The sequence below is a fragment of the Mastomys coucha genome, unplaced genomic scaffold (assembly GCF_008632895.1).
Source record: "Mastomys coucha isolate ucsf_1 unplaced genomic scaffold, UCSF_Mcou_1 pScaffold14, whole genome shotgun sequence".
Taxonomy (NCBI): Eukaryota; Metazoa; Chordata; class Mammalia; order Rodentia; family Muridae; genus Mastomys; species Mastomys coucha.
Genome location: NW_022196896.1, coordinates 130,022,576 through 130,039,653, shown reverse-complemented (window position 1 = coordinate 130,039,653; position 17,078 = coordinate 130,022,576). Strand labels below are relative to the sequence as shown.

Sequence of the window (17,078 nt, the reverse complement as noted above, 5' to 3'; positions counted from 1 at the left end):
TGACTGTGTCTATAACACCAGCTTTGGGGTACTGCTGGTGACTGTGTCTATAACACCAGCTTTGCTCTTCTCTGTCCTACCTCCTTGCTCCCCCAACCATTGTTCTTGTCAGACGCTACTGTAACTTCCAGGGAGTGATGTGACACATTTATTATGATGTATTAAGCATCATGTGGGGAATGTGTATACTAGAATGCTTACAGAGGTAAATAGAAATCTTCTCATGCATTAAAATCAGATATGCATTTTGTATGGTAGACTTTTAAATTTAATGAAGAATTTTTTAATTTAATACTTCAATTCATCTTCAACGCTGATAAATCCATTGCTGACTGGACTAGACTACCATACAGTATATATATGTATGTATATATATATATATATACATATATATATATCCATAATAAGAGTCTGCCATCAGTAATCTCATTATATCTGTTCATGATATTGAATGCTTTCAAAGGTTTGAGGAGAGGTGAAATATCTAACAAGAATATTTGAGATGAAAATCAATTCTGAATAGATCCCCAAAGCCGAGTCCTTTTGTACAACAAAGTGATTATAAACCCTATATAAAGAAAATCCTGTCAGAGTGGCCTAATAGGCAAATGCTAATTAATGTGTCCTGTTTGAAATGCTTCCAGAAAGACGTGTATTGAGGGGTAATGTCCATTGCTGGTGAGTCAGCAGCTTATGTTGACACATGCAGGAGAAGCCTGCATCATGTCTGACATCAGACATCATCATGTCTGAAGGCTTTCCGCCATCTGCTCCATGACCTGGAATATCAGAGAGGAATACATATAGCTCCAATGAATGTGTAACTTTATTCAGGGTGTCTTTGGCTCATCAGATAAAACCCCTTGTGGTTGTAATTCAATGGCAAGATGGTTAAGCATAAAATACTTTTAATACTTGGTGATGTCTCCGTAGTCTGAGTGTTGCCTGTTGGGCAGACGGACAGCGATCCTTTGCCTCTCAGTGCTTGCCTGTCTCCTTCTTCATGTTAGGCTTGTATTTTGGCATAAATGGGAAAACTGGATGTGGAAGGGTGGATATGTTTTTGGAGATTTGTTCTCTTTAGATTCTTAGCAACCTAGTGCTGAAGTCACAGCACCATGTTTAGGGCAGTGCGCATGCTCACAGAGCCTGGACTGCGCATGGGCACAACAAAATATGAGGCGTCTCATCCACCTCTTCCATTAAGCTCCGTAGCTCTCCTACCACTACAGCCAATGCAAGGAATAATGGTAACTACTGAAGTGAATGCTAGGTGGTCCACGCCCTGTTAGTGAACGTTACTCCAAAGCTCTGCTGTTTGTGCTGTACCACGTTTTTTTCTGAAAGCAAATGTAAAGGTGAGGGTAACATTGAAGAGATTCGAGGTCAGAAAGCCAGAAAACGCGGTCGACTTCTGCGTTTAACATTTACAAGATCCCTTGAGCAAGTTGTTACCTCTTCAACTCAGCGTTACAGAGAGGCGAATAACTTGCAGAAAACCACATACTTGTGAGTGGGAAAAATAATGTTCTCATTCAGTCCTTTCTTTAACCCTGCACATCAGTCCGTCTAAAGCTTTAATGTTCCTACAAAGGTACAATTCTTCTGCATTTGTATCATGGTCCAAGGTAATGAAAAACGATGCCCTCACGACCAGACTTTTAATGACAAAGAGTTACTCGCCCTGTTCCTTTGTGTGATTGGGATTCCCATGGAAAGTAATAATTAAGTATCAAACTTGGAAAAGCGTTTTTGCAAAGCAAGTAAAATTTCAGCTCTAATATTACGTAGGAAATGTAGAGCCATCTTCCATCGCTAGTAATCTGAGTTAGCTCAGATTTTGTTGTGTTTTCTACATTTCCTTAATTATTGATTCAAAATTTGGGACTCTGGAAAGCTCCCCCCACCCCTCTTTGAATTACTACTAGATTCCCCGGGAGACTTTCTACTTTGATGATTTATTATCTTCCTATCACCCTGCAGGAGTGCTAGATTCACCATCTTTATCCCCACTACAAAATCAAAGGGCAGACATCTGTTTCTGCCTGTGGAAAGGATATGTTTGTAGGAACTCATCCTCAGGAATTCTACTCTTACGATTGATTTTAATTCCAAGATACATCGACACTAAAAGTTTGTCATTTTTCCCCAAACAAAACTATTAATAATCCAATAGTAAATGTAACTCTGACTCATTAAAGCCTACAGAGACATCACTGAAAAACAGGGACATTCAGTGAAAATGTAAATACTTAAGAGTGCTGAAGGTGAAGGCTGAGGCATGCCCCACAAACAAGATAACAGTAAGAATAAGTAGGAATTGAGTTTAAGAGATAGTTATTAATACTTTGCTAAATGTATGGACAAGAAGTAAAGACTTATATTTGTGCACAGGTGGCACTGAAGTGTCTGAGGTGTAGCTTGTTAGGAGGAAGGTGAATATAGACCATGACTATAGAATTATAAGCATGGTCTCATTTGGGGACCAAACTGGCTTTGAGAAGCTAAAGGCTGGGCCAGGTATTTCTAGTTTGGGTGTGGGAGCAGGTTCTAGGTAGCCATGAAAGGAGCTAAGTTCTGTTAAGTTTTGCACCATCTACCAGATAAATATTCCACATGATTTCATGTAACCCTAGTCAGGACAAAACTCTACTAAACAGGCCCAGAAAGGTTATATTCCCTGGTAATATGGAAAGACAAAACCTAACTTCAGTTATTTCAAGCTGTAGAGCCTGTATTCTTTCCTGGAAATTTCCAGGAAGAATAATACAGAAAGATTACTTTAAAAATTTTAATTGAATATTTTTGTCTGTTTTTGAGATTTTAATTTAATTTTACAACATTTCTCCATGTCCCTTCCTTCCTCCATCTCTCCTATATACTTCTTTTCACTCTCCTTCAAATTCACGACCCTCTTTATTTAATAATTGTTATTTTATGCATATGTGTTCCTAAATACAACCTGCTCTCTGGATAATGCCACTCAAATGTACGATTTCAGACTTGCTCATTTGATACTGAATGACCAATCGGTGCGCTTTCCCTGGGGAGACCATTTCTGCTCGTCTCAGCATTCCTTAGCTGTCTATAGTTCTTTGTTTAGGGTTGAGGACTTACCCACCCTGGCGGGTCTATTGCTGGTGTCCTGTTCAGCTCATGTTTATGGATATAGCATCTGCTATTACTAGGAGACACAATGTCACAGCATACTTCCCGATCCTCTGGCTCTTAAAACCATCCCCCTCCGACTTCAGCCATTTTCCTGAGCCTTGGGTGTGGGAGCGCTTTATAGATGTGTCTGCTGGGGCCCGGCTCCGTGTTTTTTTAAAAGGTTTTGGTTTCCTGTGGAGGGCCTCACCTGTTGCAAAAAGAAGTGTCCATGATGAGGGTTGAAGACTACACTTGTCTGTGTTTATAAAGACAAATGTTTAGGATGTAGTTAGAGATAAGTAAAGAGACGTTGTAGGTTCTTCTGCAAGATGCACATCTTTAGTATCCTAAATTGATAAATGAGGAGCTGAGGAGGATTCCTGGACCCACCTTTCTGGTTTTTGTTTTGTTTTGTTTTGTTTTTTGTTTTTTTTGTTTGTTTTTTGATTACCCAGCTTCAAATCTGTGGTGGTCGGCTAGAATACAAGGTTTACGAGGTTTATCTTAATTTTCTTGTATCTGTTGAGACTTGCTTTGTGTCTGAGTATGTGGTCAATTTTGGAGAGAGTTGCATGAGTAGCTGAGAAGGAAGTATGCCCTGCTGTGTTTGGGTGAAGTATTCTGTAGATACCTGTAAGGTCCATTTGACTTATGAAGTTATCAACCCCAGCGTTTGTTTAGTTTTCATCTAGATGACTTGTCTATTGGTGAGAGTGGGGTATTGAGGTCACCCACTATCAGTGTGTGAGGGTCAATATGTGATTTGAACTGTAGTAGGGTTTCTTTTATGAACTTGGGTGCCCTTGTGCTTGGTGTGTAAATATTTAAAATTGCAGTGTCCTCTAGATGGACTTTTCCCTTTGATGAATATACAGTAAGCTTCCCTATCTTCTCAGATTATTTTTTGTTTGAAATCTGTTTTGTCAGATCTTAGAGTGGTTGCACTGGCTGCTTCTTGGGGCCACTGGCTTGGAATAACTTTTCCCACCCCTACTCTGGGATGGTGCTTATTCTTGATGGTAATGGGTGCTCTCTTGGATCTTGTTTTTGTATCCAGTGTTATTCTGTGTCTTTTTATTGGTGGAATTGAGATGGTTAGTGTGTGCTGCACATGCACTGGTGTGCTTGTGGAGTTCAGAGGACAGCTTGTAGGTATCTACTCTCTCCCCCTCTAGATGGATCTTCAAAAAGCCAAGTCAAACCAAAGAAAATAAGCCTTTGAATATTTCAGAACTCAGTCGTGGGTGGTATGGAACATATATTGGAGATTTCGAACAGTCACTTTGTATAGCATTTGCTGAAACATTTTAGATATTGTGTACTCTTGTCATGGCTTTGGCATATGCCATTAATTAGAATCTATATGCTTTGAAATATAATATGGTATCTGATTAATATACATAGTTTTCATGTTTTATGTGGCATAAAAGTAAAATTAAAAAAAACATTGAATACAAATTCTAAAACATTTTCAACTGTAGTTAAATGCAACGTCATTGTTTCTACATTCCCTCTGATTTAAAAATCCACTTTATAGAAATGCTGTGTTCACTTAATGGGGTTTTAAGCTATAAGCAGAGTAAAGAATGTAATGAAGTATACAGTACTTCAAGGGCTTGTAACTGTTGATCAAACTTCTGTATGACATTAAAAATTACCTAACTGTGAACTAATATATAATTGTTCTTTTTGCTGAGTATTGCTCTTTATTTTTGGGGGTGGGGGTTGGGGAAGGTTATCGCAAAGTTTAGTTTTACCAAGTTTTTAATTACATTTATTTATGTTTGTGTGTGCTTCACACACAGGTGTGCTTGTGGAGCTCAGTGGACAGTTTGTAGACATTCATTTTCTCCTCCTCTACATGCGCCCTGTGGATCAAACTCAGCCAATGGTGTCTGTGGCAAGAGCCTTTACCCACTGAGCTCATGATTGCTCTTGTTTAATAGAAAGAAGGCACTGTTAGTCAAAGAAAACATACACATTACCTTTTATTACATAACTAGATTTTTCTTTCATTTGACAATATTCCAACCGCTTGTTTTTTTGTTCATTTTTGTTTTGTTTTGCTTTGCTTCGCTCCAACAGGCTGAATTGAATGACCCAGCTGACCCTTTCAGCACAAAGGCCACACCAAACTCAGGAGAAGGCCTTTTCTCCAAGTACATCGGGTGGAGAACCGCTAACACTCTCTCCAGACTCTTTTTCCCCTCAATCGATGTCATGGCCCTCCCTCCAAAGATGCCAGTGGAAACAGATCTGCCAAGAAAACACACCATCAGACAGCAGCCCGAGAAAAAGAGAGTTCTGCACTTTATCATAAAGTAAGTGAAGCCGGGTTTCATTGCTCTGCCGGGTGACGGCTCATTAGGGGTGGTTCACTTAACTCAGTTTCCCCCTTTTGATTCCTAAGTGTTTTATGCCAAGGAGTTCCCTCTTCAGAAAGCAGCAGCCTCCTCGGGATGCTCTTTCACATTTAGAATAGAGTTGGCACATAACACAAATCAACATTAAGGTGATTCTTGTGTAGGAATACAAGTTAAAAAAAAAGAACTATGTACACTTGATGTTTAAACATTTAAGACTTCATTTGTAGACCTGTTTGTATAAATACGTACATAGCTACATATTTAATGTGTATTAAATTTATGCACCCAATAGTCTTAAACAGTAATCATTTGGTAAATTACAAGTATAAGGATAATATATTTTATGCCTTGAACACTTGTGAATGTCATTAAGTTTACTTCTAATTTTACTTTAGAATAAGTTTACTCTAAATTTACTTCTTAGGAAAATGTAGACTTGGGATAGATTGATGTAGGTGAGTAATTTTCAATATATATTTGACTTATCTTCAAAGATACCTTTTCTTAAGATGTTTATTACAAATGTACTTAGATATTTCCTCTATTTCTGCTCCTCTGATATACTAAAACAAATGAAGACTCTCACTGTGGACATGTGCTTATGGGTATGATTACATTGTTAAATATTCCTGGAAAGCTTCATTCTAGACAGGAAGATTGTATTTTTCAACCCAGGTCATTTAAAGGATATGCCATATTATATACCTTTGCTATTAATTTTGACAAACACCACAGAGGACTCATATGTATTAATACTTTTAACTATTCATTTTTTGATGTCTTAATCCTTCATTGAGCAAGGAATTTACTAAAGACTGATAATTGTTAGATTGCACTTCAAACTGGTATTTTACACACCCGATTCTTCCAATAAATAGCACATGTGCCATTTCTTCTCCATATTTTAGAAATGATGGTCAGTTGCCTTTGTTTTTGTACAATATTAATCTTCTGCTTCTGGTTTGATCTGAGCAAAGTGGGGAAGTTAGCGGGTGTAGCTCACTGCTGATAATGTATCTATGAATTTGGATTTATTATGCCTTCTATTCACACTGCTGAAAATGACTTTTCATAAGTATCTATATTTATTACTTGACTAAAGTATTTCTGAGTTTTTAAATGTCTACCAAATACTTAAAGAATACTATTTTGCCTTCCCAAAGAGAGGCAGCTGGATGCACATATGACCATGAATTGGAAATGGCTGCCTTTTGTCTTCTTTAGTGACATTTGAACTTATATATTTTTCTTGATAGTTTCACCACTCAGTACTCTGTCTTGTTTTCAATATAAACTTTTCTTTGTAGTTAGCATCTTGCAGTTGTTCCTTATGTGTGTTCCAGGATGTGACATTGAGTAGATTAATTGGCAGAGATGCTTAGTAAATTCTCTTAAGAGATTTGTTTTCTAGATATACAATTTAATCAAGTACAAAAGATTTAGTTTTCTTTCTTGGTTTTTATGCTTTTGCCTTCTTTCCTTTCTCTTAGGTGTTTGTTGTTTTGGTATCTCTCTGAAAATAGATCAGCATCTTGGGTGTGGACCTCTCTTTCTCCCTTAGCATCCTGGGTGTAGGCCTCTCTTTCTCCCTGTCTTTACTCAGAATTGCCCTTTGTTTATCTTTCACTTGTGACACTGGCTTTTGGATTACTTTTTCACACTCTTTAATTGTATTTGTGAAAATCTGTTTGGCTTGTTTATTTCAGTATAGTTATGGCAGTGTTGATGAGATAGAAAAGGACTTGCTGTGCAAGCTAGTAAGCAACAGCAAAGGTGTCTGTCTGTCTGTCTGTCTATCTATCTGTCTATGTATCTATGTATTTATCTACCTACTATCTGTTTATCTATCATATACTATCTACTTATCTATTCATCTACCATCTATCTATCATCAACTATCTATCTACCCACCATCCATGCATCTACCATCTATCTATCTCTTCCATCCATCTATCTACTATCTGTCATCTATCATCTACAATCTGTTTATCATATCTATCTATCTATCATCCATCATCTATTATCTATCTCTATCCATATATTTATCTATAATCTACTATCTGTTTATCTATCTATTTATCTATCCATCCATCATCTATCTATTTCTCTAACAAAATAGCTGTTAAGCAGTAAACTGTCACACAAAACAAAATGCATTATAAAAGACAACCAACGAGAAAGATCTAGACATTGTAAATGCACACACTATTCAATATTAGAACTTCTAAACATATGAAGCAAATATTGATGAACCAGATGACAGGAAGAGACAGAAACACAATGATAAAACATATTTCAATATCCAACATTCACTAATAAACAGAAGTATCCAGTGGGTCAATATGAATAAATTGGGTTTGGGTAATACTAGATCAAATACATCCAACAGATACATAAATACCCCTGCACCCAACCACAGTAGAAATCAGTGATTTCTTTTCAATTGCCACAGAACCTTTTCTGAGTTAATAATATGTCACAATTAATCTTTTAAAAAAATCTAAGAAGAACAAGGAAATATCAAGTTTTTTTTTCTTCAACTAACATCTAACCACTAGTGAATCTAGAAGCTAAAGTACAAATATTGGAGGTTTTGTAAATGTTTGGGAATTAAAACACTTTTGAGTAATAGTTGGGTCAAAATATAAATCAAAAGGTGATTAGCACTTAGTTAAAAGTAAAACTAAATTACAACACATTACAAGTTACAGACAGAGCTGGGTAAGGGCAGGGCTTTTCTTTAGGGCCTGCCTGAAAGAGCTCATGCGTTTCTCTGCTGCTTCAGTGTTCTAGAGCGCTGTGATCCCAGTGTGGGAAGCTGAGTGTGTACTTCAGTATTCTAGAGTACTGTGATCCCAGTGTGGGAAGGTGGGAATGTACTTCAGTGTTCTAGAATGTACTTCAGTGTTCTAGAGCGCTGCGATCCTAGTGTGGGAAGCTGAGTGTGTGCTTCAGTGTTCTAGAGTGTGTGCTTCAGTGTTCTAGAGCACTGCGATCCCAGTGTGGGAAGCTGGGAATGTACTTCAGTGTACTTCAGTGTTCTAGAACGTACTTCAGTGTTCTAGAGCTCTGTGATCCCAGTGTGGGAAGCTGAGAGTGTAGTTGTGAGGGAGACCTGGAAGTTTCCATGCTGAAGAGTCATCTGCTGTGGATAATTTTTTAATGAATGTTTACCCTTTTATTTTTAGCACAAAAACTGAAGACAGAATTGTGGTTTGGGCTTTAAATTACTCAAAATTTTTGTCTTTTATATATTTATAAGCACCCATCTTTATTTAAATGATTTATAGAATTCCTTCCTCCTATAATTTTTCAAAAGGAAATTGCTCACTTTGGTTCTCTGTGTTAGGCTGGGGGTGGGGTGCTTCTAAGTTAGTGGAACATGTCTCTGGACGCAGGGTTTGTTTGCCCCTTGGCATTCTTTTTTAAATGGAAAAATATCATTATGACTCTTTGCTGATTCATAAAAACTGCAGATGGAAGCTAAGGTATATTACCCTTCCACTTCAAAGCACAGCGTTCTACATTTCCTCTCCTTGTAACTGAAGGCTGACAACTTATAGCCCCCAAAAGTCAAAGAAACTTTCATTTCTAAATTTGTGTCTGAGTTTCTTTCTTTCTTTCCTTTTTTTTCTTTTCTTTCTTTCTTTTTTCTTTTTTTTTCCGAGATAGGGTTTCTCTGTGTAGTCCTGGCTGTCCTGGAGCTCACTCTGTAGACCAGGCTGGCCTCGAACTCAGAAATCCACCTGCCTCTGCCTCCCAAGTACTGGGGTTAAAGGCGTGCGCCACCACCGCCTGGCCCGTGTCTGAGTTTCTAATGTCCACATTTTCTGTTTTCCACTGACCACTAGTGCCATCCACTAGAGAATCCCATGTTAAGCATTCCCTTGGGTGTACTTTCCTCCAACAACGATACTGATATTTAGAGATGTCACCAGTCAGAGACCGTGTTGATGGCGCTGGTCTGTAGTGGTGCTGGCAGCTATGGGCAGGAAAGCTTCCTTTGCAGTGGTGTTTGAACTGCAGATTCATAACTGAGAACGAGAGACATTGAAGGCTTCTGGGATGATCTCTTCCCCTCCACTCCACTCCCCATAAAAAAGAAAAAATCCAGACAGGAAGCTATTGAAGGGAGCCCTTAAAAACTGTGATAAAGATGCTGAAGAGCAGCTCCTCACTGTCCATGGGTCTGGCGGGGGTGGGGGTGGGGTGGGTGGGAGGGTGGGGAAGGACTCGGGTTTCTTTAAGGGGCTTTGACTGGGAATTTGACCAAGCTCCAGTGAGTATGGGCAGCACAGTGGGATTTGGTGAACTGCTAGTTGGTTTATTTAGGGGGATGCAAGGGTGGGAGGGTAAACCTAGGAGGAATAGGAAGTGAGTGTGACCATGGTGCATTGTATAAAATTCCCAAATAACCAATAAAAATATTGTGTTGGAGAAAAATGTGATTTGCTTAAGGGTTCCCAGCCGCTTGCTCTGGAGTCTGGATTTAAATAAAGATGTTCTGATCCAGATCCGCTGTGCTCTCTCTTTTCTCCTTCCAGTGAGTCCCGTTTGAATTAGAGGCATGAGCAACTGTTAGAGAGCTAGTCTTCAACACATAGCAAACAAAACCCTTCCCCATGTTTCCTTTCCTTTCCTTTCCTTTCCTTTCCTTTCCTTTCCTTTCCTTTCCTTTCCGTTCCTTTCTTTTCCTTTGTTTTCTTTTCTTTTCCTTCCTCTTCTTTTCTTTTTTCATTTTTTGAGACAGGGTTTCTCTGTTTAGCCCTGGCTGTCCTGGAACTCACTCTGTAGACCAGGCTGGCCTGGAACTCAGAAATCCACCTGCCTCTGCCTCCTAAGTGCTGAGATTAAAGGTGTGCACCACCACTGCCCGGCTATGCGTCTTTTCAGTTTCTGCCTTTTGACTTTGAAAACATGATGTCAGTCAGGACACACATCTTCAGTAAGGTCTGAACATCTCCAGTTCATTAACAGGGCATTTATGCCAAGCAGCAAGCTTTTTCTAAGTACCATGATTCTTGCAAATCCAGCAGGAAATCTGACACATGGATAGCGAGTTTAAAAAGAGAGTTACAAGGATTGAACTGGGGTTTTAATATCTTCTGGGCCTCACTCTACTTCTAGGATCTAAACAAATCATGCAAACAAATCTGCCTGTTTCTGATCCATACAGGGGACAAGGCACAAGACACACTTTATTTGACTTTTGACTTGTAGCAATTGCACATGCGAAGTGTGATAGCCAGACCAAGGCAGACCAAGACACGTTCTCATGTCATGCCTTCACGCTTGGAGCTATCGGGTGCTTCTCTTTTAAGTGTTCATGAGATGCAGCTGGTGATGGTGAACTGTAGCCATCCTCTGTGCTGTTCCTTCTCTCTGGGTGTGCTTGCGTACCCACAATGCAATGCCCCCCCCCCCCCATGTTCCCCTCACCATAACTCATCTTCATTCTTTACTCAGATAAAAGAAAGTCAGTTTAACTTAGTGTCCCCCATTCCACCTTGAGAAGCTCATTCTTCACGGTAAATAATCATCTATTCTCCAGAGACCACATCTTTTCCCTCATCTATTCATGCGTTGAGGACCCAAGTTGGTTCTATGTCTTTGCTAATGTGATAGTACAACAAGCAGGTGCATGAAGATAGATCATCGGCACATTGAGCTCATATTCAGATTCACATCCAGAAGTGGTGGAGTTGGATCTGACAGCACATCTGTTTGTAAGTTTTGTAGCTCTTCTACATTGTCCTCTGTGGCTATCCTGTTCACATTTCTACCAACAGTGGGCGAGTTTACTTTTCTCCATACTCTTGTCAGTACTGGGTAGCCTCCGTCTTCATCACTATGGTCATTCTAATGGAGAAAGATGTCATCTTATCTACATCTGGCTCATTTTCTTAATGACTGATGCCTTTGTGTGTGTAGAAATCTGTTGTGCATATGTGTCTCTCCTCTTGTAGAGTGTCTATTCCAATCACCAGTACATTTTAGTTAGATTGCTTACTTCTATGTTAAAAAAAAGATTTTTTTTAGTCTTTTACATAGTTTTGAACATTAGTCCTTCATCAGGTGAATAGTCTAAAAATATTCTCTGCCCCGTCCCCTGAATGTGTCTCTTGCTATAGGAAAGCTCAGTTTGATGAGATTCAATGCACCTAATTTCTGTCTAGTTGTCTGTGCTTTTGGGGTGAAATCTGGAAGACCAATGCCAACACCATTTGTCTTGCAGTGTTTTTCTGGTTTTGTTATACTTCTTTCATAATTTCAGGCATTACATTATGACTTTTCACCATCTTTTTCTATTTTGAGGAGGAGGGTCACAGTTCGGTCCTGTTCATATGGGCACAGATATTTTTCTAAAGTTTTATTTATTAATTATGTGCATATTTCTGACTCTATGCGTGTGCATCACATGTGTGCAAGATCCCAAAGAAGTCAGAAGAGAGCACCAGATCCCCTGGAGCTAGAGTTACAGTCAGCTGTGAACCACTTAATATGTATGCTGAGAACTATATCCAAGTCCTCGGCAGGAGCAGGGGGTTCTCACTACCAACGGGCCATTTGCCAGCCTCAGAACTGGGTGTTCATGAAGTGTTAGACAGTACAGCATGCCCTATAAACTATGGTTATTTATATATACATACATAACTGTTTTAGTTTGCTTTCTGTTGCTGTGATAAAACTCTAAGCAAAAGCCACTTTGTGGAAGAAAGGGTTTACATGGTTTATAGGTACACTATCAGGGTAGTCGGGGAACCCAAAGGAGGAAACTGCCCAAGCCAATGCTGCCCTCTGGCTTTCTCAGCTTATATAACCCAGGGCCACTTGCCTAGGGATAGTAACACCCATAATGGGCTTGGTCCACCCCTATCAATCAATCAATCAATCAATCAATCAAGAAAATGCCCCATAGATGTGCTCAGAGCAAATTTGATAAAGGCAATTCCTCAATTGAGGTTCACTTTTTCTGGATAATTCTAGTTTCTGTTAAATGGACAAGACCTAATGAGCATACATTCAGAAATTAATTTATGAATCAGGCAACAAATAAGATAGATACTAAGACAATAATAAGATAATTATAATGATATTCTGTTACAACAAGCACTTAAGAGGCTGGAGAGATAATTCAGTTGTAGCTTTTGCAGAAGACCTGGGTTTGATAACAGCACTCACATAGTGGTTTACAACCAACCCTAACTCCAGTTATCGTGGGATCTGATGCCCTCTTCTGACTTCTGTGGCCACCAGGCATGTGTACACTTGCACATACATATATGTAGACAAAACACTCATATATGTAAAGTGATATAAATATTAAAAGTAATAATTACTTAAAACTTTAAAACTATTCATGATCACATATAATATCAACTCTTTCTTCTGACAGCTTCCTTTTTTTAAATCGATGTTAGTAAATTAGCTAACTTCTCTAAGCCTTAGAAGTTTAACCTTAAAAGAGCTTGATGATTCTGTAAGGTTTATTCCAAAGAGAAGAATGTAGGTAAAGTACCCAGACACGTTAGCTCCTTATTTTCTTGTACAGTCACTAATAGATTTTCTTAAATACTTATTTTCTTCACAAAGCAACATTGCACAACCAAGACTGTAATAACGAGTAAGCAAAAAGCATGTCATGTCTTTGCTTGCTTTTTTTCAAGATACAACTTGCTAGGAACCTTCAGAGAACATACAATGTTATAATGATTTTGTTTTTATGTATTATTATCCCTTTGCTTCTATCTAGTTAAAAATCATTTATACCCAGTTTTCACCACATTATACATGCTCGTGTGCATATACTTTACAGTTGTAATTAGTAGGATTCTCTATAGGAACTGGACCAACAGACTACCTATATATTATAAAAGGAGACTCAGTCAAATGGTTTACGTGAGAGAGGGCTGGGAGGTTCAGTGGGCATCTGTACCCTGGTGAAGCTGAAAACTCTAACTCCACGGACCTGAATTCTTCAACAACCTCAGCCTGGCACTGATAACCTGGAAGATTCGTGAAGACTTGCTTGGTCTCAGTCCACTGCAGAAGAAGAAGTCCACTTGAAGAAGCTGGAGGCTGATGCCGTCAGAGGATGGAGGCAGCCACAGCGGCTGTAGCTGCAGCAGCATGGATGGAGAGACAGATGCACTCACAGAAGTCAATGCAGACAAGCAACATGGCTTTGTGCTCAGAACCTGGGCCATGCATTGAAAGGTGCACACACTCAGATAGAAGGTCTTCCCCTCTCAGGTAATTGTTTCTGGAAATGTCCTCACTTGCCCACTTAGGAGCACTTCTCTTAGTTGATCCCAGATTCTATCAAATTAACAGTATTAACCACAGTGGTGGGGCCGAGCAGATTTCTTTTGGAAAAGTAACGTGGAGATATCCAAAGTCCACATTGCTGATTGTGGTTGTTGACTAGAGAGAAGTAAAGAAAGCAGTTCTTGTCTCTTATGAGATATCTGAGTGGTAAGAAACCAACTATCATTTTAGATCAGTCCTGCAAAGTGTTAAAGCTTTTGGAGATTTGTAGTACCAATAATTCTTCCACATACTGCTTTTCCCCATTTTTAGATGCAGTGATTGGGATCTTGAATCAGGTCACAATTCTATTTTCATTTTTCGAAGATCCTCCCACCCCAAATATCTGGAACATTAATATATGAATGCACTATTTAAAATTTTTATTTTATTTTTAATTATGTGTGTGTGCATATCTGTGGGTGTGTGCACATGGGTGCACATGCCTGTGGAGGCCAGTAGAAGCCACCCAACATGAGAGCTGAAACCTTGGGTTATCTGAAAAAGCAGTATGTGCTCTTAACTATTGAACCACCTCTCCAGTCTATCAATGCTCTCTTTTATCTACCCATCACACACTTATCTTTTGACTAAGTCCTAATAGCCACCTTCCCCCATGTGAAATCATAGGCTATTGTGGTTTGGACCATTGACTTGATTAGTGATGTTGAAAATACTGCTGTACACATGTTGGCCATTTGAACGACTTCTTAGAAAAATGCCCTCCGACCGTCTTTGCCAATAATCAAGTTATCTATGGATTTTAGTTTCAGTTTATAAAAAAAATGTTTTGTCATTGAATTGTATAAATTACATATTTTAGATATTAACCTTTCTTTTTGTTTTTTGAAATTATAGTTGGATTATAACATTTATCCCTCCCCCTTTCTCCTCCAAACCCTGTCGTAACCCCCTCCCTACTCTCCTTTAAATTCATGACCTCCTTTTCATTAATTGCTACTGCATGCACATGTATTTGTACATACATGTTTTTCTTAATATAATTTCATATAATGTTACTTGTATGTACAGTTTCAGGGCTGACCTTTGGCACTGGACAGATAATGGGTGTGTTCTTTCTGGGGGATGACCACTTCTACTGCTTCTAGCTTTCTTCAGTTGCTTGTAGTTCTTTATGTAAGGTATATATATGTATATATATATATTTCTCCTACTCCATGGGTTGGGTTGGCTTTCTATGTTTGGCTTGCTGTGTAGTTTTGCAGATTGATGTAGTCTCATTTCTTTATTTGGTTGAGACTGAGGCGAGCGCTGTGAGGTGAAATCCACTGATGAAACTGTCCTTCATTCCTGTATTCTCACCAGGCATCTCAGCATTACCCATAGTTTGCCATGTAGGTGAAACCTCCCTGACTTTGTTAAAGCTACTAATCCTGTTTCAGTTGCTTAAACCAAGCCTCGATCTCAACAGGAACTTTTGTTTTGTGGCAGTGGGACCATGCCATAGCTTCTGTCCCCACTTTTCACCATGCATGCTTGCTTTCAAAACGACCATCACCCCGTGAACTCTTCATTAAGAGTGGAATTATATGTTGCCAAATTTTAAACATGGCACAGGTATTAATATGATATCAGTGAGATAGAAAAAAAATTCATATTGTGAGTACAGATTAACTAGAAACAAGATGGCACCCTTACAGGACAACAAAATTATGCAACAGAAAATGAAATCTACTTGATTTGTAGTTTGTTTTTCATATCCTCATTGGTCTACCAAAGAAAAGGGAAGTATTGAGCTTGTTGTAAAATGTTTTTACAGTAGTTTACAAGCATTTATTAACTGCTTGGTTAGAAGAGAAAGCTTGGCTGTGATATTAATCAAGTTTTTACAATTGTTCCTCTTTCTGAGCTCTTAGAAAACATGAAGTAAGCAATTTAAAGGTCTTAATCTTTTTCTCTTTTAATACTCGATAGGGTCAGATATTTGATCTGGGAGCATGAACTGATCAAGCCCCTGTCACCTCTCAGGGTGAACAAGGCAAAGCTAACCTAGCTTTACCTCAGCAGACGCTTGCTCCAGATCTGAATGGTAAGCAGAAAACAGAACTCCCAAGAGAAGCTGGATTCCTTCACAAAGCACTATGGGCAGGCATTGTGTGAGCTACCTCCACACAATAAGGAAAGATAAGGAACCACAGAATAAAGGAGGAATAAGCCATAGCCAGAGGGATGTCTGCTAGCTTCTCAAACAGATTCACATTTGTGTTTCTAGCCTATTTTCCCAGTAGGATTCACTTAAAACTGTGAACTCAGATAGCTGGGGTTTCAGGCACTTCTGCAATTGTCATTCACCGGACATCACAGATATTCTTTCCATGGGAACTTAAAAATCAAGTTTATAAGATAGATATTGATTATAATCACACATGTAAAACTACACATGTATGTCCAGTATCTGTAACAATATGTGCGAGGAAAGAGAGTTCACGGAACCACAGCTGTGCTCCAGAGGATGTGTGTGCGTGTGAAGACACATGAAAACATTCAGTGGGATGCTGAGGGGCAGTCTCAGGAAGAAGCTACCACCCAGCAGAGGACAGAGATGGGGGAGTCCCAGTGGTGAAAGGTGATAGGGCACCTTAGCCAACAGAATAATGATGCTGTTGGCCCATGCACCACAGGAGAAGGCTGGAGAAACCCTCAGGGCTTCTAGTTTCATCTTAAGCACACAAGAAGTACTTGATGGTTGAGTGAGGAGCGATGGGTTTATTTGTGCGTGCGTGTGTGTGTGTGTGTGTGTGTGTGTGTGTGTGTGAGAGAGAGAGAGAGAGAGAGAGAGAGAGAGAGAGAGAGAGAGAGAGAGAGAGAGAAAGAGAGAGAGAGAGAGAGAGAAGAGAGAAAGAGAGAGAGAGATACTGAGAGCAGGAGAGAGAACGTGAGCTAGGTGACAATTAGGAAAACTACTTCTTTTTTTTTATTAGATATTTTCTTTATTTACATGTGAAATGATATCTCCTCTCCCAGTTTCCCCTCTGGAAAAAAAAAGAAAGAAAAAGAAAAGAAAAAAAAACCCTGTTCCCTCCCCCTTCCCCCTGCTTGCCAACCCACCCTCTCCCACTTCTTGGCCCTGGCATTCCCCTACGCTGGGGCATAGAACCTTCACAGGACCAAGGGCCTCTCCTCCCATTGTTGACCAATTTGTCCATCCTCTGCTGTACATATGCTTCTGGAGCCATTAGTCCTACCATGTGTACTCTTTGGTTGGTGGTTTAGTCCCTGGGAGCTCTGAGGGTA

The 17,078-nt window shown here is 39.3% G+C and overlaps 1 protein-coding gene across 7 annotated transcripts in view; it reads left to right on the top strand.

Annotated features, from left to right (window-relative positions):
* Positions 1-17,078, top strand: part of Tmem232 (transmembrane protein 232) — a 278,672-nt gene that overhangs the window by 145,449 nt on the left and 116,145 nt on the right. For 6 of the 7 annotated variants that reach the window (XM_031368600.1, XM_031368597.1, XM_031368596.1 and 3 more), the window contains one exon: positions 5,236-5,471. In XM_031368600.1, the coding sequence (XP_031224460.1) occupies positions 5,236-5,471 (236 nt within the window). Of the gene's footprint in view, positions 1-5,235; positions 5,472-15,758; positions 15,905-17,078 lie in introns of those variants that run through there. The other variant, XM_031368599.1, reaches the window with a different exon arrangement.